Source organism: Spermophilus citellus (genome assembly GCF_964194105.1).
Source record: "Spermophilus citellus genome assembly, chromosome: 16".
Lineage (NCBI taxonomy): Eukaryota > Metazoa > Chordata > Mammalia > Rodentia > Sciuridae > Spermophilus > Spermophilus citellus.
The window spans coordinates 40,780,380-40,808,153 of NC_138196.1; the positions used below are offsets into that span (position 1 = coordinate 40,780,380).

The window sequence follows — 27,774 nt, forward strand, 5'->3', positions numbered from 1 at the left end:
CTTTCTCTTTCATCTTCTAAGTTGGGGTTTGCCCACGTTCCTCGGGAAGCTATAAAGCTGATTTAATGGCTTCAGAGGAATATCGATCACGCTAATGCTTAAGCCAACGTCTGAAGAATGGCATTTAAAAACGACCCGCCGGTCCGAATGCACACGGTAAGTATTGTGAAGGTCCCAGGCCCCAGGAGCGGGCAGCGGTGCAACGTTCCCCTGTCCACTTCTATATTGGGGACAGACCGGAGAGACTATTCCGGGTAGGCTCGGAGGCCAAAAGGAATGGAAATCTCAAACCCCAGCCCTGGCTTTGGTTAAGGCCGGCTTCTCGCCTAGCTATTTTGTTTGCGCTAAACGCTGCGCAGCGGGGTGGAATGGCTGCGCGGCGGCTCCTGTCGGGCAGGAAGCGTGCGGCGGAGGCCTGGGGACCGCTGGCGGACAGCAAGAAGCGCCGCCGCGCTCCATTCACAAAGTCCTGGAGTCGCCGCTCGCCGGCGGGTCGGAGGCCGCCTCCCTCTTCCTCTAGGTCTCAGTTTTATGAATGGGCCTGGCAGCTAGCACCAAGCTGCCTGTTTACTCCTCTCTTTGTGACGTAGAGTTCCCGTGACTGGGCGCAAGCAGTCGGTGCTCCATTCACGTTCCGCGGAGGGGGCGGGAGGAGGGGCCGGGGCTTGGGCGGGGAGCTGGTGTGGGGGGTGGGCGCCCAGCCGAAAATGGAAATAGGCGGGGCTTCGCGAGGTAGTAATGAATCTCCCCCTCCCGCGGGAGAGCGGAGGTGCATTAATAAATCTTTAAGCCTGGGAGGAAACTCTGGTTGGGGCAGTCCGCGGAGCTCTGGCGGCGAGTGGGGAACGGCAGCTACGCGCGGGCGGTAGCAGAAGCGGCACAACCAGCAAAACACATCCGAGGCAACAGCCGGAGGGAGCCGGTGGTCCTCTCCCGTAAACACACACCCCTCCACCGCCACCCCCTCCTCCGCGCCGCGCGCCCGCCTGCTTTGGTGCCTGAGGCCGCTAGGACTGCTATGTAACCTGGAGGCTGCGGGAGAAGGGAATCGAGTAGAAATTGGCCCGCGGGAGCCTCTGGGGGCCAAGTTTGCGGTCACTTCTGAAGGCTCCCTCTCTTAGTCCTTACTCGCCCATTCCTGTAGCCTAGCTGGCCCGAGTTAGTTTCTCTCGCCTCCTCGCGCTCCCAAACAGCCGCTGTTCCCGGCGACTATGGTGACGATGGAGGAACTGCGGGAGATGGACTGCAGTGTGCTCAAAAGGCTGATGAACCGGGACGAGAACGGCGGCGGCGCCAGCGGCAGCGGCAGCCACGGCGCCCTGGGGCTGCTGAGCGGCGGCAAGTGCCTGCTGCTGGACTGCAGACCGTTCCTGGCGCACAGTGCGGGCTACATCCGAGGTTCGGTTAACGTGCGCTGCAACACCATCGTGCGGCGGCGGGCTAAGGGCTCCGTGAGCCTGGAGCAGATCTTGCCCGCCGAGGAGGAGGTGCGCGCCCGCTTGCGCTCCGGCCTCTATTCGGCGGTCATCGTGTACGACGAGCGGAGCCCGCGCGCCGAGAGCCTCCGCGAGGACAGCACCGTGTCCCTGGTAGTGCAGGCACTGCGTCGCAACGCCGAGCGCACAGACATCTGCTTGCTCAAAGGTAAACGCGGGCGCTGGGGCGCAAGCTGGAGAGTAGGTGTAGGGGGGCTTGGCGGCCTGTGCCTTATTGGACGTGGGAAGGAGTATCCAGAGTGATTCTTGGCTGCGGGGATCCCCGTGCGCTCCTTTGTGCGTGTTATTGTGCATGGGTTTGCTAGGTTTTTGTGCGTACTGGTGCGAATACGAGTTCCAAATCCTCAGGGACAGCGTTGGCGCGTTTCCCTGGTCACCTGCGATTTGGCACGCGTTCTAAAGATACCGCGTTTATTTACACTCACGGTTCTGGCCTAGAGACCCAAGCGACTCCCCCGAGCGGCGCATCTCGAAGTCCTCCCATCTCCAAATGTTCCCAAGTACCACTGTGCGGGAGGAGACAAGATAGGCCTTTTAGGTTGGCATGCCGTGACCCTGCACTGAGCCTGACTCCCGAACGCTGAGTAAAGAGGTGAAGGAGGGTAAGCCCCGAGGTGGGATTGGCTCCGCAGTTTCGACTGAAAACCAGCTCTGGGTAAAGGTACAAATGAGAATTGGGTTGCAGACATTGTGGGGAGAGATCTCTGACTCGTCTCCCGCTGCCCAACTCCGAGCTCTGCTGGAAGGTGGCCAACTCACGCCGCCTGGGGCTGGATCCAGGCTCCGGGAGCTGGAGGCTAGAGAACTGGGTAACAGGGGGACGCCCGGCGGAACCGTCCCTCTACTCCCTTGCTTATTCGGGCGGCGGCGAATTACGACCTTTTGTTTAGACACCATTCTCGAGTAACGGATGGCGGCGCGTGGGGGATTTCGGTGAACCCTGGAGAAACTCTTGGTGGCGGGACGGAGGGCGGGTGCCTTGTCAAATATGGAAGTTAGGAACCCCGAAAGAACCGCGTGCTAAGTCACTGGAGAGACTGTTCGCGATAGCACCTGCCGAGACGGGTCGGTCTGCTGCTCTCAGGCTTGGAAGCGGGCTGGGCGCGTGGGGTCGGGGCGCCCCCTGTCGCGCTGCGCCCCTTCCTCCGGCTGCCGCATTCCGCGCATTCTTTCGCCCTGGTCGGGTCTTGGCTTCCGAACCAGAGAGGCGTTTCAGACCCTCGCCATCAAAGAGCCGCTCCTTTCTCTGCGAGCACACTTCGTCCCCTCCTCTTCCTTTCCTCTCCGGCCCTGTCCACCCCAGAGGAAGGGAGATGGGGGCGGAAGCTTCCCTCCCTCTCGCTCCAAAAAGCACAACAAAATCTCAGTGCGGACAAGCCGGGTTTGCTCTTGCTGAACAGCGGGGGGCTTTGTTCTCGGCAGTTGTTTCCTGACCATTTGACCTGTCAGCTGCTGGGGAAATGCTGCTGTTGACCTGTGGTTGAACTGCTAAGGCGATTTTGCTGATTTTTCTTTCTTTTTTGCGTGAGAGCCTCCTTTTGCACCTCTCTTGAGCCCAGCATCCCCCACCCCCCAGCTCTCAGGGGCAAGTGACCGGAAGGGGCTTGGACCGTAAGGATCTGCCTTGGGCGACGCGCCTGTACCCAAAGCCCCGCGGAAGCGCTCGTCCAACGTCCTCGGACCGCCAGGTGCAGCTTGGACCACCACGGTGGGCGCCTGCGCTATTGTTAGGCCTTGCGAGCTCTCCCCTGCCTGGTGCTGGCGCCGGTGGAAAAGAGGAAAGAAATTCCTGTGGGACGCACGTCCCTTCGGAAGGTGCAGCTGGCCTGGGTGTTGTGCGTGTCGCCAGCCCTGGAGTCCCTCCGGGTTTAGAGCCAGAGTGCTCCAGTAGGTTTTCGGGCCTCTGAACTCAGGGCCCTCGAGAATGCCTTAGGGCTGGGGCTGCCTTCAGTCCCACGTGGAGTCAGGGGTTTGTTTTGTTTTTCTTCCTGAAAGAAATCCCGAGGGGACCGCCCTGGAGCAGTAGCTCTGGGACCTTGGCCCTTGGGCTTCCGGGGTCACAGACACTAAGGTCCCCGCTCCGGAGGTGGAAGGCATATTTTTAAGGTTTACCTTGCGGGCTCCCAGCACCTCCCAGACCCCTCCAATTCCACCCCGAGCCAGACCTATTCAGAAAGAGGCTCAGGGCTGGATATTGAGGGAGAGACTAATACTGACGTCAACACTGGGTAGAACAGGTGACCTCTGAGCCAAATGACAGCCTTCTGGTGGGTGGCCAGGGTTCCTGGCCAACGGAAGCGAAGGCCTACACTGCCTCTCGCTGTTTGCCCCGACCAGGCAGGGAGGACCACCCGCCGTCTCACAGGCCATATCCCCCCAGGTGGAAGGTGTCTACCACTGGGTCACTTCTGCATCTTCCGAAACCCCCTTCCCTTCCCACCCCTGCCACCACCAGTAGCTGCAAGTTCTGCACTTGGGAACAAGCACCTAAAATTAAAAGGTGGGAGAGTCTTCCCGGCTCCTTGTATAGTGGTGGTAGGATATCTGCGAAGTCAACTGGGCCACATTCTGTTTAGCATAGCTTATGTCCATATGTGTGCTGAACAGAGGCCGAATTAACTCAGTTCATCTTCCTCATCTTTGTCTGCTAAAGGCATTCCTAGAGAGGGCAGAAAGGGAACTGTCAGTGCCTGCTACCACACCCCTGAGGGAAGGTGTGGTCTGGGGAGGAAAGCCAGGGCTCCCAAGTCTCCAGAGACACAAGGCTTCCATGCAGAGAAATGGGGCTTTGTGGGAGGGAACCGTGGCTCGAGGACTTAAGGGGGGATATTGGGAAGCAAGGGAAGAAACACTGCCTTAGATTATCTTCAGTAAATACCTGAATTGATTAAGGGTTGGGTAATTAGCTTCCCACTGGAGTTGTTCATTTTATTTTCCAGCTGGGAAATGAGGGCTCTTGTGTGTGTGTGTGTGTGTGTCATTTTGTGTGTGCTGGTGGATTTGGAGTGAAAGGGGCAGGACATGGGGCAAGTGGTGCCTGTCATTCTTGGGAAGGGGCAATAAAAACAGGATGTTTTTAGAAGTGATGTCATTCTTCCCAGCCCAAACTATCTAATTCTATTAATTGACTGCATTTCATTAAAAGTCCAGTTTTTCTTATTTCTGCCACTTCAAAGGGAGATTTGTTACTCACTGCAGATAATTAATAACCAATTGCACAAGCAAGCATTCATAAGGACAGGAATAAACTTTACCAAATGTCAATAAAGCAATACTTCTTCTGTACATTTTCTAGTATTAACCATGTTTTGCTAAAACAAACAAACAAACACAATAACCAAAATTCTGTAATATTTTCTTTTCACTAGTCAAAGATTCCCACTGGGATCAGTTTTTAAAAAGCTTCTGTAACTTAAAATCCAGTAAGGCACCTTTAGGAGTAATTTAGAACTTTTAAGTTTTCCTGATTTTATCACAGTATTCATCTTTGAAATTCCTTTCTTTTTTAGAGTTTTGGAACCCCCTGATAGTTTTAAATCAGAATTTCCTTACCCTATTAGAAGTCATTCCTGGGGCTGGGGATGTGGCTCAAGCGGTAGCGCGCTGGCCTGGCATGTGTGCGGCCCAGGTTCGATCCTCAGCACCACATACAAACAGAGATGTTGTGTCTGCTGAAAACTAAAAAATAAATATTAAAATTCTCTCTCTCTCTCTCTCTTTAAAAAAAAAAAGAATAAGTCATTCCTTACCTCCACTGTCCTCAAATAACAAATTAATCAAGTACACAAAAAACTGTAGGTATAAAAATGTTAGTTGACTTTCCTCCTGTCTACAGTTCACCTCTTGGCCTTTATCAGTTCTTGTCCTGATTGCAAAGCTGTCCTGGAGCTGTTTTGAGCAATTGGGAGGATAATCTAGATATTTCAGTTTCTTCTTTCCTTACTTATCCTTTGGTCCCTTGTCGTCCCTGGGCTTGACCATACCTGGAATGGGAGTGGGGGTTGTGGCACCACTGGAGTCTTGGCTACTCTGGTGACTGTTTTCTTTCTTTTCTTTATCCCTGTCAGCCCTAGGCATGCCCAGGTTTCCTACCTTTTGTGCCCAAAGGGAAAATAGCTTGCTTTTCTGTTTGCAAACATAACACAATGCCCCTTACAGCCAAGGATTGGGTGTTCACAGTTATGAAATGGTAGGCCTTAAAGATAACTTGCAAACCCTATTGACATTCTTACATAATTACAAAGAATGCAGCAAACTCACAACTTTTGTCTTCTCACTGCAGGCTAACAAAAGTAACGAAAGACATGTAGCTATAAATTGGGAGTGAAAACTGGATTCTTAAGATCGGCAAAGCTTCTTTGAGCTCCTCCTTGATTTTGTAGGAGGGGTGGACTGCACCCACCAACACAGAAAACTGAGGGAGAAAGAAAGGGTCACCATTTAAGAAGCCAAGAAATTCCTTTAAAAGAAGTTAGAACATCTGAAACCAGATAGCTGTTTTCCTTACTGGGAGGTAGTTCCAGGCTAACAAAGAGGAAGCATGACAGGAAGACAAGTTCACTGTCCAACGGAAGCCAGTCTGCTGAATATAGCAGATAGCACGGGAGGACTTGGAAAGACTGCAGGCAAGATCTAGACCCCAGCCCGGTGTTAGAGGTCAGCCAGTTGGAGGACTGGCTGGTCTCCTTGAGTGTGGAGTCCTAAGATGAGAAGCCCACCCAGGTGTATTCTGAAGATTGCTTACATGGGTGTTTACACTCACGTGAGGTGAAGTTCTCAAAAAATGACCTTCAAACTACCCAGACTCTTTTGCTGGGCCAAAGTAAGGCCTTGGACCCTATCTAGGAACTGGTGGTATATTCTGAGCACTGAGAGGGTGGTAGGGAAAAAGTGGCAGACCCATTAAGATCCACGTCACAGGCACCACCACAAGTCAATCCTCCCCACCCCAGGTTCCATTAAGAAGCCTATTAAGGTGATGTTATCAGCACTAATCAGCCTGCCCTTTGTAAGGCACTTATCTCCTATTCCTGCAGGGGCTGTCCTCAGTAGCCGAGAATTTGTGGCAAGGGGGTCATTGTGATTGCTAAATTTTCAAAATTGCCTTACTGTGTGAGTAGTAGGAGAATAGAAAGCAGAACTGTAGGTATAGTTAACTCCTCTAGTTAAGTTGGGAAAATCAATCTCTGTTCTCCTTTCTTGACTTTCAAGGTCAAAGATTTTAAGAATAGGAAGTATATTCTTAAATAAGGACATGGGGAAAATAGGCCAAAATTAGTAAGAAGTCTGTTATGAAATTACGCTCACTGGGACACAGAAAAAACAGGTCAAAACTCATTGGCATTTCTGTTAGGAAATTTTATTCAGGTGCCTGATGCTTTGCAGCTGGTAAAACTGACCAGGAAATAAGTAGGTTTTGGACACTTAGAAGCACACCACACTGGAATTTGGAGATCATTGTAGTCTGAAATCCTTATATTCTGAGGGTGGGAAAATTTAGTCTTTAGGAGAGAAAGTCCTTATTCTCACGGCTAGAAGCTAAAATTGGCCCCATATCTGCTTCCACTTGTTCTTGGGCACCTGCTGGAGGTGCAGGATAGAGTCCAAACTCCTTGGTATAAGGGGAATAAATTTTGGATACAAATTGGTGATCTAAACCTATCTATTAACCAAAAGGACTGTGGCTATGGTACTAGTACAAATATGAGAATGAGTAGGAAGGACTGAGGGAAAGAAATCTTGGAGCACAGTAAGAAATCTTCCATGCACAGTAAGAAATATGTTGAATTTACATCATGATCAAACAGGGATACATGCACCCCTGGGACAAAAGTTACAGGAAATGATAACACTCTCTTTTTTTAAATGCAATGTACTCTGCTAATTCCTATTCTCTTACAGTCTCCCCCCCACCTCTCTGTCTTTAATGCTGGTTGTTTTTTCTTAATGATTGCACTAGAGACCCCTGTGTAGAGCAAGAATTTGGTGAAATGTCAGCAGTCCTGTGTGGGTCAGTTGTTTTCATATGAAGTCTGTCTCTCGTGATGAAGCCAGAGGCAGTGCCCACGAGATGGGCCAGGGTGAATGGCAGAGAGAGCTGGGCAGCAGGGTAGGCTCCTGATGGGGAGAAGTCCTAGAAGTCTGGCTTCAAACTGAATTCTTTCTGGCGCTACCCTTAAGATAGAGGATACCCAGAGGTGATGTCCAGGGTGGACTTGAGTGGTTTCTTCCATCTTGTGGGTGAGCTCTCACTTGCACTCTGTTCTTTAGGCTCCTCACAGCAACCAGCCACAGACACCCACTGTCCCCCCTGCCTCCCCCCCCCCCATGCTAGCAGTGGCTAAGGGGACAAAAACCCTCACACAGCTACTGCTGTCAGGAGGACCTTCCAGTGCTCCTGTCTCTTGGGCTAATACGCTTCTTCCCTTAGTTTCTTTTTGCTTGTTCTTTCAAATCCCCCAGAGAAAACCGACTTATCATTTTTCTCTTCGGTTCTAACACTGTCTTTTCCAGGCAGTGGCTGTCTCTCTGTCCTGTTAACAATCTGCCTGGAGGGAATGAGACCTGGTCTGGCCTCTCTCCTTCACCTCTGGGGCCACCAGTCCTGCTCATTCAGCTGACCCGTGCTCCCTGTCTTCCACTCTGGTGACTGGCAGCTGTCTCTGGGTCCCTCCTGGAGGGTTTTACGGAGCCAGTCTAATTGATTGACCCTGAGAGGTGGTGGTGGCGGATACCGGAGCCAGGAAGGGAAGGTGGAGGTCACGAAGTCTGGCACCTGCCCTTCCTCTGTCCACCAGGTCTCAAGGCTCTGCCCAGGACGCATCAATAAAGCCCAGGAAAGAGGGCTATCAAAAGTCTGAGAAGTTGCTAGCCTGACAGTCCCCTTGTTCCTCCTCGGTCTTTGTGGATTCCTGTTGAGAGAGTCCCTCAGCTTAGATGCCAAGAAAGGAAACCTGTCCAGGGCCAAGTGCAGAGCACTGGCTGTTTGAAGAATCATTCTTTCGGGGACTCTGTGCAAGGAAATGGTTAAGAACCTTTTACAGGCGGGGAGGAGGCTCAGAGATGCTGGATCATGGGTGCAGGCTGTGCAGCCGAGGATTGACAGGGTTGAGGTTCATCCTGACTGCAGAGCCTTTGTTCCTTCTAGAATTTAGTCTGGTCTGGTCCTGTAACCTCTGCAATGGGAAGAGCATTTTCTTGGGGGGGCTCCAGTGTGCCCTGAGGGCTGCTCCTGCTCCGTGACCTTGGACCCTGCTCTGGCCTCATCCTTGGCTTTTAGGTGGGGCAGACTGTTAGCCTTCTAGGTGGGGAGCTTTCTTTGGTACCGAGTAACAGCCTTGCATTTCTTTTCTAAAAATGTGTGAATACCTCAAATTATGTAATGGATACAAAGATCATTTTGTTTGAGATTTTTCAGATGTTGCAGAAGTACAGAGAGGGACACATGACAGCTATTGATACGAGTGTTCCCACTTGCCCTGAGCATTGACGGAAGCTTCTCAGTAGAGGCCCACTCTGCCTGATCTTTTGCCATTCTCCGTCCCGTGCTTTTTGGGCAGCAATGTTGGCAGTCTTATAATGGAAGGGCATAGTTGGGGGTTCTAATGGGAGGGAGGTGGTGCTCTGGGATGAGATGGCCGCTGAGGCCACCAGCACATCCCAAGCTGGTAGCACTACCCTGGCCAGCAGGTTTTCTAGGCAGGGAGTTTGGTCACCATGACTCAGCAGGAAGGAGGGCCTGTGACCAGAGAGGTACCCATTTATACCCTGAGGGAGGGAGCAGAGGGCAAGAGGAGTCTCTGGTCAGAGAGGAAAAAGTGGATGCCCTGTTTCTGTGAGCCTTATGATGTGGCAAAGAGTCATTTTCCTTCCTCTGAAGCAGTAAAGTTGGGATTAGGGGCAAATGCTTGACTAACCGTCACATGTCTGCTCACTGGAAGATTAATGTGGATGGCGGGAGGGAACGGCGCCCTATATCACAGACATAAATAATATAAATAATGAAGAGCGTTTGCTCAAATGGGGCCACCAGCCAACTTGCCCATTTGGGTCTGTTAGGTTGGTGAGGGCTGAGGTTCCTCGACATGCAGGCCCTACTGAATCAACATCATTTCTCATTCTACAGAAACTGCAAAATAAAAATAAATTCAGAGTCAAACATTGACAGCAGATAGGGAGTTCCCCACAAGCAAAGTCCCAGAGATAAGAGGAAGTCAGAAGCATTGGTTTGAGGGTCTTCTCAGGGTTTTCCCCACCCACCCACCTCTGTCCCTTGGGTAGAGGTTGGGTAGCACCGAGTATTCCACTATTCACCACTATTCCAATTAAGTTGGCCTTTTACCTTTTTATCTCAAAGTCCTCCTTCCCTGAAGATGATCCATGGATAGCCCTTCCCTGCCCCTAACTCAGGAAAACCTCCCCTGCCCCTAAGCTGTACTGTGACAGGAAGGGTTTCCTCAGATGGGTGCCCTTTCCTCCCCCCTTTGTGGCTCCTGTGGATGGAACAGCCTTTCATGAGGCCCTGCAATTTCATCTGCTCCATTTCTGAGACGCAGAAGGACTGGTGTCACGGGTGAATTTTTTGTCCTTTTCTCCTCAAAGGAAGGGCTGGAGCCAGGGAACACAGGCATCTTTATATGTCCAACTGTTTGTCTCTCGTGCTTTTTCACCCTGAGGAGGTACTCTGCATATCCCCTGCACATCTTCCTTGGAGTGTCTTTATCTCAAACAGAAGTCTTGTTCTCAGAGGTTTCCAGCATCCTTGCAGCTTTGTTGCAGTCCTGGTCTGACTAGACTCTGCTTCTCTGGAAAATTCTCTGCAGCTCTTATCTAGGCCAACAGCGCCACCCAGTGGCACCTACAAAGAGCTAATTAGCACCCCATCCTAATAGCGCTCCTTACTTAGCCTGGTAGGATTCATTTTTTTTTTCTTCTGGTGTTCTGGTTGGTGCCCCTATTAACCTGAACTTCTTTGTCCTTTACAGGTGGCTACGAGAGGTTTTCCTCTGAATACCCAGAATTCTGTTCCAAAACCAAGGCCCTGGCAGCCATCTCTCCTCCTGTGCCCCCCAGTGCCACGGAGTCTTTGGACCTGGGCTGCAGTTCCTGTGGGACCCCTCTGCATGACCAGGTAGACCTCAGGCATAGAACTGGGGAGTGAGGGGATGAATAATGCAAGAACACTGCAGGAGACTTTTCAGGATTTTTTTTTTTTTTTTTTTTTTTTTGCTTCAAATGCAGTGACTCAATTTCAGGAGAATGTGGGGAACCCTGAGTATTAGGGTGGGATGTTAGGTAGGGTCTTCCCCTTCCCTCTCTTATTACCCTCACTTAAGAAAAATTATAAAGACATCACCCCGTCTTAGCCTGCAGAGTTATGAGTGGACAAAGGAGGAGGTCCACTAGAATCTGCCATAGGGTGAAATGAGAGAACACCCTTCTCAGCAGGAGCAGCCATGAATCCGTGGTCCCTGGCAACAATCAGGCTGTTCTCCCCGCCCATACCAGCCAATTGTAAATGCCAGTGGACATAAAGGGGTAGCCACCCTTCTCTAAGACAATCAGCTTGAGCTGCTGCATGTGTTCCAAGCATACCACCTCTTCCAGCCCTTTCAGTTAGATGGAAAACGAGTGAAGTTATAGGGTCCCTGCAACTCTGCCCCACAAGTCTCATTACGAGTTTAATCCTGCACTGCCTAATTCTGCCATGACCCCTCCCTTTGTCTGTGAGACCAAGATGGCATCTGTCTCTGATGTGCTAAGTGAAGATATATCCAACCAAATTGGATATAGCCAACCACACAACAGATAGCTTGATGACTGGCAGATGGGAACTCCTAATGTTGCAGGAGGCCCAGCAAAGCCAGTGTGGTGCCTGCTACCTCGCTTAGCATGGGGAGGTGGGCCGCCTAAGCAAGGGGACGTCCCATATGGCTGGGCCTGTCCTGGCTCCTCTGCCCACCAGCAGAGTGAAAGGCTGGCAGAGTCCTGCTGAGCCCTGCGACCCTCTCAGAGCCCCAAGACAGGAAGGGCAAAGCAGAAAGGCTGTGTCCAGCAGGTGTTTTCCCCAGGCCTAGAAAGCCCACCTGGGGCTGGTTTGGGCACTGCAGTCCCTTCTCTGGTCGCCTTACACTCACCTTGTTTGGGTGCCTTTGTGCCCTTTCTGGTGCAGGGGGGTCCTGTGGAGATCCTTCCATTCCTCTACCTCGGCAGTGCCTACCATGCTGCCCGGAGAGACATGCTGGATGCCCTGGGGATCACAGCCCTGTTGAATGTCTCCTCCGACTGCCCAAACCACTTTGAAGGACACTACCAGTACAAGTGCATCCCAGTGGAAGATAACCACAAGGCCGACATTGGCTCCTGGTTCATGGAAGCCATCGAGTACATCGGTAGGTGGACACAGCCCTGGGGTACTGGGTTCCAGAACCCGGTGGGGAAACCTGAGAGGAAACCACTGAGAACTTGGTGTTGTGGGTGGGACTTAGCAGGCTGTGTATCAGAGTATGCTCATTTCCCCTGCTCCCAACAGGAAGGCCTGTCCAATGGGTGTTGTGTGGGGTAGGGATGAAAAAAGCAATTCCTTTACCTATGTTTGGAACCTTTTTGCATGGCTCCAGGTGTATAGGTAGTTAAGACTTTTTCTATGCGAAGGAGGACCAGGAGAATTGGATCACTATTTTATTTCTGCAAATGAAAATCCTTTGAATGAATGGAGGGATCTAACTGGCTTTATCATGCAATTTTTCCAAGTGTAGTGCATTTATGATTCAGTCTCGAAAAATACCCTAGAACAGGTGGAATTCTGGAGTCTTCCTACCCCCTCCCCAGTCTAGCACTGCTACCCCCACAGCCTGGCTTGTGCCACATATACCAGCCACTTGGAAGTATAAGGCCCTCTGACCGCCCTAATCCGGTCCTGGTCTCTGCCCCCCAGATGCAGTGAAGGACTGCCGCGGTCGGGTGCTGGTGCACTGCCAGGCGGGCATCTCACGCTCCGCCACCATCTGCCTGGCTTATCTGATGATGAAGAAGCGGGTCAGGCTGGAGGAGGCCTTTGAGTTCGTCAAGCAGCGCCGGAGCATCATCTCGCCCAACTTCAGCTTCATGGGGCAGCTGCTGCAGTTCGAGTCCCAGGTGCTGGCCACCACCTGCGCCGCGGAGGCCGCCAGTCCCTCTGGCCCCCTGCGGGAGCGGGGCAAGGCCACCCCCACCCCCACCTCCCAGTTTGTCTTCAGCTTCCCCGTCTCCGTGGGTGTGCACTCGGCCCCCAGCAGCCTGCCATACCTGCACAGCCCCATCACTACCTCCCCCAGCTGTTAGAGCCAGTCTCCCAACCCCTGGAACCAGGCTTGGCTCCCAGCAAGCTTTGGGAGAGCCACCACCTGTGTGGGCAGCAAGTAGGGACTGACCAGCTGGGGGCAGGTGACCAAACTCCGTCCCCATCCATTTCTCCTTGGCCGACCATGGGGCCAGCTAGAATGGCAATAAGGACTTTGAATTCACATTAAAAGCAAACAAACAAAACACTCCAACTTAGAGCAATAACGGCTGCCTCTGCAGCCAGGGAAGACCTTGGTTTGGTTTATGTGTCAGTTTTCCTTTTCAGGTAGAAATTTCTTACCTCATTTTTTTAATCAATAAGGCTTGAAGTTATGAAACCCACAGATCCTGGCAAATGTGCCCATCCAGTTTTATTAAGTGGGGGAGGGAGGGGGGAGGGAAAAGAAGAAAACAAGTTTGCCAGAAGTGCCTGGTTCTGTGTGCTTGTCTTTCGTTGTTGTCGTCACAGGAATTTTGCTTTTTAAAAGACATCTAGGATGTGGTTTTCCTTTCTAATTATTCATCGACAGGTGAATAATTGTGCTTAATAATAAATAAAGGTATTTATTAAGAATTTCCTCAGAGTATGTATGTACAAGGAGTCCAGTGACAGTGGATTTAGAATATCTTTGTGTTGATCTCAAACAGCAGAACACGGTAGCATGCAAATGTCCAAGCGGCCAGGAGGTAGGTAGATGGTGTCTTGTAGGTGTGTGCAAGTCAGCTAATGATCTTGAATTTGTTGCCACTGAGAAGCAGGCAGGATGGGGGGGAGAGGGGAAAGAAAGGGAAAGGTCTGCTTTTTACTTTCTTTTGCTGCTGGTTCCTGGGCACAGAGACCACAACCATATAACCTTTTCTCTGATGATCAGTTTGGTGTTTGGAGCATTTTTCTCATAGGCCCATCTAGGACATGCCTATTGTCTGTGATACAGGCCCCAGGGTGCTCCTGGGAAATTGGGTACAGTTCAGATTTTTCTTCAGTGAATCATTTGGCAAGACCATGGGGGGAAAAAAAGATTACTAAAGATACACCTGAAATGAATCCTTTCATTAGTTGAAGCACCATCCTCTCTATTTTGTGTAAATTATAGTTTTTAATCTTAAGGAGTTTACTTGAAATATACCAATACATTCTTCTATAATTAAATTCCTGTTAGAAGAATATTTTCAAGGGCCCTCTTTTGAATCTAAAGGGGATGCCACATTTCAGGTCTCCTTGAAGTCTAGAAGGGCCAGGAGCACACGGGCGAGGTGGGGTGTGGGGCAGACTGCTTGCCTGCTGTGGACTCCTGTGAAGTACATCATGGGAGTCGTGTTGAATCTTGACTTGGACCAATGCCATTTTAAGGGGTCTTTCCAAATGGAGGAATGGCTTTGGAGGGAGAAGGAATATTTCTGTGGGGAGGGATGGGAGGGGGGAGGGAGGAGGGAGCAAGTTACATGTTATTTCATTTGTAGTGTTGTGGAACAGTGTTATGGAGTGCCAGACTAGAGGTCATTGCAAACTTGTCTAGAAAGGAGAGCATTTTTTTAAAGCCCTTTGAGCGTCTAGATCTCAATGAACATTGTTGCTCATCCATAAATAACTTCAAGCCTCAATGTCACAATCGTGTTGGAATGCTCTTTCTCACCCAGCATCGCAGACAGGCCCAGGTTCACTACATTTCCTTTCGTGAACTGTGAACCTGGTTTGGCATTATTCATCCTGTCTGTCTGTCTCAAAGCCCTACCTTTGGGTGAGGCTTCCTGTTTTCAGAAAAGCCAGAGGTGCCCTGCTTCCCTGGGAGCTGCTTGGCTGAACAGTTAGTTGATAGAAAGGCATGAAGGGGCTGGGGTTTCTGGGCAGTGGACCCATGTAGAGATGGCATGGTTGGACATTCCCACTTTCTCCTTGATTCCTGGAAGTCACTTCATGGTTGGTGGAGAATGCAGTCTCAGCTAAAAAGGCCATGGGAGATTAGGGAGGGCGGGTCGCCCAAAGAACAGATTCACTTTTCATACAGTGAGTGTACATTTGCCAAATCTGTCCTGCGTCCCCAGACTGGATCCCAGTCACACAGACAGTGGGAACTGAGGACTAGCTCCTGATGTCTTTCTCCTACTTCCCAATTCAAGTCTTCTATCACAAAGATAAACCACTATTTATAAAGTCATTTCTTTGTTCTTGATAATGGCATGAGTCCCAAACTCTTAGAAATAAAATAGAACATTGGCGTGATTGAAAAGGGGGACATTTTTTAATTGTTGTTCTCCCGCCAGAAGCCTCTTGGATGACTTGGAAGAGCTCTAATGAAGATGTTACTGCAGGGTCAATCCCAATGGCCAGTGAGTTTTCATAGGCAGCTGTCTCCCATGAAGTGACTTTTGGTGACAGGAAGTTTTTAAAAAGCAGGGTCACATGCATAGACTCCCAGCTTTGCTGTTGGCCATACAAAGGCTCGTAAGGAAAACTGCTGATTCCTTCCTGGGATCTTGTCTGACCCCTTGGGTGTTTGGAGAAGCCCTGAAGGAAATGGACTGGTCTTTCCGGAGAGCAGTATTAGGCAGAAAACACTGTGAGCAGCCTGGTGGTAGCTCCCTGGTTTAGGAATTCCTTCCCGAGGCCATTGTGATCAGGTGCTGTTTTCAACAAAGTTGGGAAGCCATGAGAAAAAAAAATCTAAAAGTCCTTGGGAAGATGGAGGGTGGCAGGGAGGATAGTTGACTCTAAATAGAAGAGGAAGAGGCTGGAGGCTGGGAGGTGTCCTTGAAGCTGTAGTAATGAAGCAGTGGTTCATCTTGGCTGCCCATTAGAAACACCTGGGGAGTCCTCAAAATCCTGAAGCTTGAGTTACTCGAGACCGAGTCAACTAGAATTTCTGAGGTGGGACCAGGCGTCAGGAGGCATCAAAGTTCCCCAGGTGCTTCTCATCTACTGCCAAGTTAGAGAGACCGCCTTGCTTCCAAGAGGGCAGAGCGCCACTGCAGGTGGGTCTTGCCAACCTCGCTGGCTTGTCTCACAGAACCACAGCCAGAGGGTTGTTTCTGGGCAGTGGACCACGGCTTGGTAGGGTCTCATTGCCAATTCCAGTCCTGCTGAAGGATGAGATGGTTTCTCCTGGGTGTTCCTGAATGAGACACCCTTTCATGTTCCTCCAAAGCCATCTGAGGAGTGCAGTTATTGGACACGGTACAGCGTCTGGGTGTTGTTTCTCCGTGGAACTTTCTTGTCAAGAAAAATGGAGGGTATCTTTTTGAAGCAGTACCTTTTCCTCCAGTACCCTGCCCTTCCTTAGAGTTTGAGTCACACAATAAGAGACTTCTTAAAGGACAGCAATGCAATACTTGTAACATGTGTAAATAGCCCCATCTCTCAGAGTGATGTCATTTCTACATTTGATATGCCTGTATTTCTGTAGGATGTATATAGTTTAGGGGATTTTTTTTGGTTTGGTTTGGTTTTTTTAGAAAAGTAAACATGTCTGTTTTTATTTATTGCTTGGAAAAGATAGATCCTTTGAAGAAAAATAAATACATTTTCAACCACCTCTGCTTTGGTTTAGTGTTTCCTTGAAAACTGTGTTGCTATCAGAAGGGAAAGAATCCTGGGACCTTGAAGGATTTGAAATGCTCTTTCTCACCCAGCATCGCAGACAGGCCCAGGTTCTAAATACTTAGTAGCATTTGCACTGGAGACCGGCTGGTGAGAGCAGTGAGCACATTTTCCCCTCCTGAACACCATTCAAGGCAGATGAGAGGAGAAAGCTGATAATAATGTCTAACAATCTGGTTTCTCTGGTAGTGGGGGGAGAGAGGGAAAATTGAACGGTAAGAGACAGGAGTGTGCTTCATCCAAGAATCCACTGTGTGCCAATCATAGGACACGATGGTAAGGATGACTCTTCAAGTCAGTTTCAGCCAGCCTGAGCAGAGTGACTGGGGTTAGTTGCACTTAAGATTTCATTTCAGAAGTCACAGCATGTTACTTAGGTTCTACTCTATTGGTCAAAGAGTTGCGAGCCTGCTCTGATTCAAATCCCTTGGAAGGAGGGCCAAAACACGTTTGTAGCCATTTGTACAACACCAAGGAACAGTGATCTAGAACAACCTAAACACGCGAGTGTTACCCTTCATACAGATATAACTGTCATCTGAGATAGCATCCAAGAACCAAAACTTCTGATGGGGTTTTAGCATCCTGGGGTGTGGAAGATTAGATCTTTCAAAGTTCCCAGATGGATTGGGGTGCACCCTATATGTTGACACCAAGGATCTTGCTTCAATTTTTCCTGTAATCCAACAGAAGTACATCAAATTGAGAGCAGCAGCAGGATTGAGGCCCAACTCCCTATTAGAGTGGGTCATGTATGGTGGCCTCACTGCTGCTTCATCTTCCTGCTCCCATGACAGACACTACTAATCAGCTACTCTTATTTCCTATGGAGGCACTGAATCTCAACATGATCACTTCCTGCTGAGAGCCATTGCCAAGTAGGAATGACGCATGGCAATTTCTTTGTCAGCCTACTCCATGTTGCTTAGAGGAAGGACTCTCCATTGTGGAAATGGGCTTGCCTTTGGATCCAGGTCATTTGCAGTGACATTGCATGTATGCTTGAGTAAGGTGACCTTGCTCAAGGACCAGGGTGGATCCAGGTTTAGGGTGTATCCTGCTGGGATTAGGGAGTATCCCGCTCCTTGGGTTTAGGGTGGTTCCAGGTTTAAGGTGTACCCTGCTGGGAATAGGGCGTATCTTGCTGCCTCAAGCGCCCGCCTGCTCCTTGAGTTCCCGTTGAGTTCTTGCGGGATTCAGAAAGTATTTGGGATTCAGAGCCTGGTGGAGTATGTGGATTTTGGCCAGTGCCTCAGTCTGGCTGGGCACAGAATCACGAGCCACTCAAGCAGGAACAAAACTTTATTTTTGAAAAAGCCGCCAATACTCCCTACTCGCCAGCAAGCCAAAACCGGTCCACCCACAGGCGCGTCTACCGGAACCGGGGGGCCGGACCTCCCCCGGAATTCCCTCCTACTATCCTTCCCCAACCAATGGGAACTCTCCAGGAGTCCCGTAACATGAGTAGCAGGCCAAGGTGAACAGCAGGAGTCCAATTTCCATATGAATGTAAATCTTAACATAATCATATCATCTCAATGGCTAGCTGGCATCACCTTACAACCAAAAGTGCCATGCATCATATTATTTGGTTGTGGCTCCTAGCATCTGCCCCCTTCTGTTTAATTAAGCAACAGGCAATGTGGCTAGGGACCGTGCCTGTTAGGTATGTCCAATTCAACATATGGTTCTTACCCGTCATCGGAAAACTGACCTCTAGGCGTCAGCCTCCTGTCTTAGGTTGATACCACTGCAACTGAATCATACCCGTCACTGACTACTGGTCCAGTATATAGCCATACCTGTGGATAGGCCTATGCACCAGTGGGGGGGTGAGGTTCTTTGCCTCACCTCTGTTGGCCCCCAAATTTGACCTTGGTGCCGGTGGGGGGGTGAGGTTCTTTGCCTCACCTCAGTTGGCCCCCCAAATTAGACCATCACTAGTAGAAGGGAGGAGGATACAAAAATGCCACGACATCAAGTCAATAGACGGCTCTTTAGGAAAAATTGCATCACTGGTGACACATCAGCAAAGATACGCCAGCACTACCATAATTAGCTGCATCAACAGATAGAGCACAATGCATACAAGTGATACATAGTCCAGGCAAGTTTTGTAAGCAGTTCAAAGTGGAGGAATCTATCAATATGTCCATTTCCTCCCAAAATAAATCGACTCAGTGATTGAGCATTACTTGTTGAATTATTATTCATTGATGCATCAGTTTACACAATTTGTTGTGATAATTATTGAAGAAGTTGTAATTTGGTTTCATCTTTGTTTTCACCGGCACTGAGATGAAAATAGGGATTGACAATGATGTTAAGAAAAGAGAAAAAAAAAAGTAACATTTCAACAGGTATTAAGAAAACAATTTTTAGAACAATTTACATTATCCTGAACAGAATTATTAAATATAATGAAAAGGAAAGGTGAAAGTAAACAAACAGATCTGTTAACCTGCTTATTTGTACACATATTAAAACAGTCTTCAACAGCTGTTTACCCAAATTAAATTAAACCATTAAAATCACGTGAATAATAAAAAAAATTTGAGATCCATATTTTTATGAGCGCTCCTCATATATGATATATGGACATACGCACATACAGACATACAACACAAAACAGAAATGTGCACACGTAACATACAACATATAAGACAATAGTAAATTACCTAGATTACCTAGGTGAAATCTCCATTGCAATGTTTAAAAACTCCATAGTCAAAAAATAAAACTGATCAGAAAAACATTAATTTATGTCTGTATGAGCTCAAAAATAAAATGGAACTTTATGATGTGGGAAAAAGCAATAATGAAATAGATATTGAAAAAAGCATCCTGGTTGATCACTGTTGAAGATGTAAGAATAGCCAAGCTGGAGTTCTGGATATCAGCTGTTATGGATTTGAGTCAAATCATCTTCTTTTTCTGTAGAAATTGTTTTGGTTAATCTCTCTGGAATCCAAATCGGCTGCTGTTCCTCCTGTGGAAAAACACAGAGCCCCGACTCCAGACTATCACTGGATCCGGACCTTTCCATTGTCCTGTTAGAATATCTTTCCAAAGTACCTTAGGCTTATGTACATTTTTTGGATACAAATGTCTTTCCTCAGCACTAAGTCCCGATGAATCCAAATTTAAAAAGTTTAGAGTAAAAAGGGTTATTTTAAGTTTATCTTTGGGGGATATATACCCCTTTCCAATTCCCACCTTTTGTTTTAATAAGTACATTTTAATAGTTTGATGAGCTCTTTCAACTATGCCTTGTCCTTGTGGATTGTATGGAATTCCTGTTATGTGAGTAATGCCAAATGATGAGCAAAATTGTTTAAAAGAGGTGGAAGTATAACCAGGACCATTGTCCGTTTTTAACTGTTTTGGAACGCCCACAGTGGCAAAATTTTGTAAGCAATGAGCTATAACAACTTTAGTTTTTTCTCTGGCATGAAGGGAGCCCATCAAAAATCTGGAAGAAGTATCAACTGTAACATGTAAATATTTTAATTTTCCAAATTCTGGCAAGTGTGTGATGTCCATCTGCCAAATATGGTTAGGTATCAGTCCTCTAGGATTGACTCCAAGATTAACTTGTGGTAAAAATGTCACACAATTTTGACATTGTTTTATTATATGTCTGGCTTGTTCTTTAGTTATTTTAAAACGCTTTTGTAAAGTATTAGCATTGACATGGAACCTTTTATGAAAATTTATAGCTTCTTCTATTGTGGAGAAAATATGTATGTCATGTGTAGATTTATCTGCTAGTTCATTGCCCATACTAAGGGCTCCAGGCAATCCTGTATGTGCCCTGATATGTCCTATAAAGAATGGATCTTTTCTGTCCCAGATTAGACTTTGTATAGCGGAAAACAAAGAGAAAACAGTAGAAGAAGGTGAAATCCTACCAGCATCTTCAAGGGATACTATAGCATTAACTACATACTGACTATCAGAAAATAAATACAGAATCTTTAAACATCATAAAAGCTTGTAATACTGCATTAAGCTCTACCTTTTGAGCTGATTGTTTGGGTACTAAAAATGTAAAAGTTTGATCAGGAGTAACTACTGCTGCTGTACCATTGTTTGACCCATCAGTGAATATATTTGGAGCATTTATGATAGGGGTTTTTCTTGTCATTTTTGGAAAAACTACAGGATGCGAAGACCAAAAAGACAACAAAGGATTAGATGGTAAGTGATTATCAAATGAAACACTAGTTTTACACATGATTATTGCCCAAGTATTTAACTCATTAGCTAACTCATCAATTTGATCCATATTATATGGAGTAATAATTTTATTGGGAGAAATCCCAAACACTCCCTTTGCTGCTTTTATTCCTTTGAGTATTAATTGTCCTACAGCCTCAGGATATCTAGTAAGAATAGTGTTAGGAGAATAAGATAAATGTATCCACAATAATGGACCTTCTTGCCAAAATACTCCTGTAGGAATATTTTTTGTTGGTAGTACAATAAATAATAAAGGCAAACTTATATCAATTCTATCCAAATGCATATTTTCCATATATGTTTCAATGATTTTTAATGCTTTTCTTGTTTCAGGCGTTAACATGCGGGGTGAATTTGGATCTGATGGACCTTTTAGAATATCAAATAAAGGTCCCAACTCTCCTGTTGGTATGCCTAGATAAGGCCTTATCCAATTTATGTCTCCCAATAACTTTTGAAAGTCATTAAGTGATTTGAGTTGATCTACTCATATTTGAATTTTTGGTGGACGGACTATGGTTGAGGATAATAGAACTCCTAAATAATTAATTGGAAGATTTAATTGTACTTTATCTATTGCTATCTCTAGATTATAATTTTTCAATAAGTTTGTAAGTGTGGCATAACATTCTAGCAATGTGTTTTTATCTTTATGTGCCAATAACACATCATCCATATAGTGAAATATTTGTAGTTCAGGATTTTGATTTCTAAGTGGCTGGATTGCTTTATTAACATAAATTTGACACATAGTTGGCCTGTTAGCCATCCCTTGAGGGAGTACTTTCCATTCATATCTCTGATCAGGACCTTCACGATTCAGTGCAGGGATAGTAAATGCAAAATGTGGACTATCCTCGGGATGAATTGGAATTGAAAAGAAACAATCTTTAATATCTATAGCTAAAACATGCCAGGTTTTGGGTAAAGCAGACAATTGGGGAATCCCTGATTGAGCAGGTCCCATAATAACCATCTCATTATTAATGGCTCTTAAATCTTGTAATAATCTCCATTTACCAGATTTCTTTTTAATGACAAAAATGGGAGTATTATGGGGGGATACGGAAGGTTGTATATGTCCTTCCGCTAATTGTTGTCTGACCAAGTCATGGGCTACTTGTATCTTTTCTTTAGTCAGGGGCCACTGAGGAACCCACACTGGTCTTTCTGATTTCCAAGTAATTTTGATTGTCTCAGTGGCCCTTTCTGAAAACCCAATCCATGTCTATTTATTTCTTGATCTATTTGAATAGGTGCTGTCATACCTTGTTCTTGTTCTCTTAATCTTTTTTCTTTCCTAAAGCCTTGTTTAGCCCTAGTAGTGGGCGCGTTAGGATTGATGTTATGTGTTAATGTCAATCCTAATTGATCTAGGACATCTCGTCCCCTTTACGGGAAGATGATCCAATACATAGGGCTGTATAGTTCTTTCACATCCTTCAGGATCCCTCCAATCTAATACCATAGCACTTCTATGGGGATTTGTTGCCACTCCTAGGCCTCGAAGCGTTTGAGTGGCTTGTTGTAATGGCCAATGTTTTGGCCATTCTTGACGAGATATGATGCTGAGGTCAGCACCTGTGTCCAGCAGCCCATTAAAGTCATGTCCTTGAATATTTAATTTTAGCATTGGGCGAGAATTTAAATTTAAAGACAGGATAGCCCAATCTACACCTGTGGAGCCTAATCCCTTGGAACCTCTTTCTACATTACAACTGGAAAATTTATCATGCAGGCTGGGTATTATTAATAACTGTGCTATTCTATCTCCTGGTGAAATTACTGATATACCTCTTGGAGAACTAGCTATAATTTTTATTTCACCCTCATAATCGGGATCAATTACCCCAGGACTTATCATAAGTCCTTTTAGTGTAGAAGAACTGCGTCCCAATAATAAGCCTACTGTTCCCTGGGGAAGAGGTCCTTTTACTCCTGTGGGAATGATTTGAACTCCCATCTCTGGAGTTAGTACTGCTCTGGCAGAGGCGCAGATGTCCAACCCTGTGCTCCCTCTAGTTTGTCTGATGAGGGATTTAATGGATAATGCGTCCTGGGCACTACCTTGATGGTGCTGCTGGGTTCCTCCATTGCCCCATATATTTGTGGTTTTGGGCCCCGGGGCATTGGGCCCTCTAGTCCGTTTTTTGGCAATGGAGCCTGATACCTTTCTCCACAATATCATGGGTAAACACTTGGTCCTTGTCCATTTTTTGATAACGGAATACCCTCTATGGTGGTTTGAGAACGGCATTCATTAGCCCAATGTTTCCCTCTATGGCACTGTGGGCAAATACCCGGTATTCTACTCCTTTGATACCTAGTTTTGTTAAACCCTCCTCTTATGGGGCAACTCCTTTTAAAATGTTCTGTTTGATTACAATTATAGCATGTTTTTGGCCTGGCATCTAAAGCCTGTTGTACTGCTGCTAAGACTTGCCCTTGTTCATTAATGTCTCTACATAATTTAATATATGTATTTAAATCTTCATGTCTCCATGGTCTAATGACCTCTCTGCAGCAATTTGCTTGGTCATAAGCCAGTTGTTTTATAAATGGCATTGCGTGTTCTGTATTTCCAAATATTCTAGAGGCTGTCTGAATAATCCTATCTACAAATTCAGCGTAAGGTTCATTAGTTCCTTGTGTTACCTTAGATAATTGACCTTGTAAATCTCCATGCCCCTGTAAAGTTTTCCATGCCCTAACTGCATCTACAGCAATTTGTGCGTATACGCCAAGGTCATATTCAATTTGCTGTCTTTGACCCTCATAAGGTCCCTTTCCTAATAACATATCTAGATTTCTTTGAGGGTAACCGGCTTCTGCATTTCGCCTAGCTGTCTCCATGCAAAATTCCTCATTGGCAACCTTCCATAACAAATATTGTCCTCCATTTAGTACAGATCGACACATGTTAGCCCAATCTGCTGGTGTCATGTCCAAGTTGGTAACAGATTCGACCATGCTTACCGTGAAGGGAGCTTGCGGCCCATAGGTTGTTACAGTCTCCTTTAATTGCTTTACTGTTTTGAAATCTAAAGCACGGTGAATTCGTTGCCCTCCTGCCTGCTCAAGTACAGGGCATGCTAATCTTTGGGGTCCTGCCTCAGAATTCCATCCATCAACTACGGGAGTTGAGGGCCGCTCAGCTGTAGATGGAGCTGTTGGTTGAATTATGCCCTCTGGTGATAGAATGGAGTCAGTAGCAGCCTCCTGTTGTAATTCTCCTCCTGATGGCTGTTTTTCCTCTAAGCTTTCTTTCTTTAAATTTTCCTCTGTCTGACTAGCTTGAGAGACCTTCTCTTTTGCTTGACCTAGCGTTTTTTCTACCATAGTTTGGACCTCTAACAATTTACTTAACAGTTTTTCAGTTTGTTTTTTACTAGATTCTAATCTACTATAAAGGTAACGTAACCCAATAAGATAGGATAAAACAAAGCCGAAGCAGAATGAAACAAAAACGGAGCAGAGAATGGTTGTATCAATTTTCTCTTTCTCAGGGCTGAATAACTTCAAACCTTGAGCCAACCATTTTTCCCAGTTCGCCTGAGAAAATTCTAGGGCTAGGGAGCTTGAAATAAAAACAAAATAAATCAAAACAAGAACACATTGTTTTTTGAAATGGTCACCCATTCTGTCACCTTCCCTCAGGGGCGAGCAATTTTACTCACCTCTAAGTTTCAGGCGTTCCCCGTCCAGGCCACCAATTGCCTCAGTCTGGCTGGGCACAGAATCACGAGCCACTCAATCTGGAACAAAACTTTATTTTTGAAAAAGCCGCCAATACTCCGAACGCGCCGGCAAGCCAAAACCGGTCCATCCACGTGCGCGTCTACCGGAACGGGGGGCGGGGGGGCGGACCTCCCCCGGAATTCCCTCCTACTATCCTTCCCCAACCAATGGGAACTCTCCAGGAGTCCCGTAACATGAGTCCTGTAGCAGGCCAAGGTGAACAGCAGGAGTCCAATTTCCATATGAATGTCAATCTTAACATAATCATATCATCTCAATGGCTAGCTGGCATCACCTTACAACCGAAAGTGCCATGCATCATATTATTTGCTTGTGGCTCCTAGCAGGCCAGAACGTGGATTTCCCCAGAATGTGTGTAGAGTGTCAGTGTGAGTTCGGGAATGAAGAATAGCTATTTGAATCTACAAGGCTGTGAGTGGCTCGTGATTTTGTGCCCAGCCAGACTGCGGCAACTTCCTTGGTTAGACCACAGATACTCCTAATCCACATCCCTAATAAGATGTGGGTCCTAGTACAATCTGTTTTATAGATGGGGGCAGAGAGGCATGAAATCGGACAAGATCACAGATGCTTGGTGGAGCCACGTTTGAATCAAGCGTTCCCATCAATCATGCATGCTGCTGCTTATTGTGTACCTGCTTCATCTCTCCAGAAACATTAAAAAAGACAAACCTATCCCTAGATAAAGACATGCAGCAAGTAGAGAGCTGTAAAAGCAGTGTAAGGAGGAAATGGAGGCAAGGAATGTTTGAAGTTCATTCTAGTTCCAGACCCCCTGTTCCTGCATAGCTCACCTCACATCTGCTCTTATGCATCCTTCTCTCTGCATCCACTTGAGGTATCTTGCTTTTGTACAGTAAGTGACACAGAGACCATGCAAGTGCAGGACATGGAGAGCAAACAGAAATGTGTACTGGAATCCTCCACCACTGTAATATGGGGGAGCTTTGCAGACATCTCTGTGAGCCCCTGCTAAACTCATGCCTTTGGTTCTCTGAGGTCACATCTCTACAAGGGTGGGGAGTTTCAGACTGAAATATTCATTCCAAAAAGGTTAAAAAAATAAATACCATCTACTAAATAGGCATTTATTATCTTCCAATGATGGGCTTTTTTTTGGTAAGAACTGAGTTGGATTACTCAGCCTAGACCTCTTAACTTCTTATCCCCCAAGATGCAGATCCCACACTTCCTAGTTGAGACGGAAGGGACAGGGGAAGGTACAGATTATGGCAGGGAAAAGAAGAGGAGATACGAGGTCATTTTGAAGTACAGGAACCCCACTTGATGAAAAAAAATGTAGTTCAATGTGCTAATATGTTCTCAGTTCTAACCAGCTGGGCCAGTGGCTCCCTTTCATGGGAGGGTTAGTAGTGAGGGGCTAGGAGGACAGGCAAAGGCAGAGAGAAAGATTAGAAACAGGCAAAGTGGTCAATTTCCCCACGTACCTCCTGGAGGAGAAAACTTTGGAGAGAGCTATCACCTTTGATATTGAGGGTTTCCTAACTGTTCATTCTCTAAAGGATTTTTCCCAGCCCACCCCAGGATTTACATGTTAAGTGGCCTATACTTTCTCTTCTGGAATTGGCAAAGTTCCCCCTTGTGTTCTGGAATCTCCTGGTGACAGCAGAGAAAGGAGCCAGGATGACCTGAAAATGGAGCTCAGGTCACTTGTGACAGCAGGACATCTGTCTGATCAGAGCAGTAACTAGGAAACTGGCTCCCCACTCACTGTAATATGGGAGTTTTGGGGGAAGCTACTGAACTTGTTAAGGGGTCACTCATCATAATGTTCCCTTGCTGTTTCTGCTGCTCAGCACAGATCAAATCTCATCCTTCAATAATAGCACCCCATTTGATTCATGGGTATATCCATTCTTCCACATGCTTCAGGGGAAGCCCCTGAGTCAGGCCTAAATTAAACAACATAATCCCACCTACTTAGCCACAGGGCAAGGTTCAGAGATGAGCACCTGAGCTAAACTGTGCATCAGAATGCAGCCTGGGCTTTTAGTAGGTGGTCAGGGAAGGTTCTCCACAGCTACACAAAGCATGGCCTTTTCTATCCTTCACGTCTCTCTTTAAAAAAAAAAAACAAAACACTTTTTAAAAGGGCACTCTTAGAAATATTGCAAAATTGAGCAGGAAGTACACAGAATTCCCATATGCCTCTCTTTCCCACCAGTCAACATTCCCCACTATAGCAGCACCTTTGGTTACAGTTGGTGAATCTGTAAGAAGACATCCATATTGCCCACTGTCCATAGTTTATATCAGGGATCACTTTTGGTGTACATTCAATGGGTTTTGACATTTGTATAACAATATGTATCCACTGTAACAAACAGAGCAGTTTCGCTGCCCTAAAAATCTTCTGTGCTATGCTTATTCACACCTCTGAACTTCTGTCTCCATATATCTTTAGAGTGGTGTCTAGTATGATCTTTTGTCTATTTTTTGATCATTTTTTTTCATTTTCCTGTTGAGTTTTTATGAGTTTTCTATGTTGGGTTAGCTGTTTAACAGATGTAACTTTTGCAAATACTTTCTTCCAACCTGTGGCTTGTCTTCTCTTTCACTTGACAATGTTGTTCACACAGCAAAAGTTTTAAATTTTAATGAAGCTTATCAATCCTTTCTTTCACACATACCTTTGGTGTTTAGCTAAAAAAATTGATGGCCATAAGCCACAGTCTTCTTATTTTCTTGGTTATCTTCCAGGAGTTTATGTTTTACATTTAGATCTGCTACCATTTTAGTTTTGGTAAAGGACATAAAGTCTATTGCTAGATTCATTTTTTTTTTTTTTTTGGCCTGTGGTTGGCTAGTCGTTCCGTCCCCTGTGTTGCCTTTGCTGTTTGGTCAAAGATCAGTTGATTATGTGGGTTTATTGCTGGGCCTTCGACTCTGTTCCACTCATCTGACTGACTATTCCTTCACCAGTACCATACCATCTTGATTACCATCGCTTTATAATAAATATTAGAGTTAGGTAGTATCTGTCTTCCAACTTTGTTCTTTAACATTGTGTGGGATATTCTGGGTCTTTTCCCTTTCTATATAAACTTTGTAATCAGGTTGCTGATATGCACAAAATATACTACCAAAATACATCAACAGAAGGTACTTTCCCATGAATAGCCCACGTAAGTCAAAGTTATCAAGTCTCACACAAGCACAGATTCCAATCAACTTTTTATATCCCTCTTTTTAAAAAAACTGAGGTATAACCTCAATTATATGTGCAAATTTTAAATGTAGAGCTCAATGAATTTTATGTATGTATACACTTATGTAGCCACTATCCAGAACAAGATACGGAATATTTCCAGGACCTAGCAGGGTTCCTCTTGCCCTTTC

General features: G+C 46.5%; 1 protein-coding gene across 1 annotated transcript; it reads left to right on the forward strand.

Moving 5' to 3' along the window:
- Positions 1–672: 672 nt before the first annotated feature.
- DUSP4 (dual specificity phosphatase 4) lies at positions 673–14,223 on the forward strand. Its single transcript, XM_081268951.1, has 4 exons — positions 673–1,644; positions 10,481–10,626; positions 11,668–11,887; positions 12,433–14,223. The coding sequence occupies exons 1-4, from the start codon at positions 1,212–1,214 to the stop codon at positions 12,816–12,818; spliced, it is 1,185 nt and encodes a 394-aa protein (XP_081125077.1). The 5' UTR covers positions 673–1,211; the 3' UTR covers positions 12,819–14,223.
- The last annotated feature ends 13,551 nt before the right edge of the window (positions 14,224–27,774 follow it).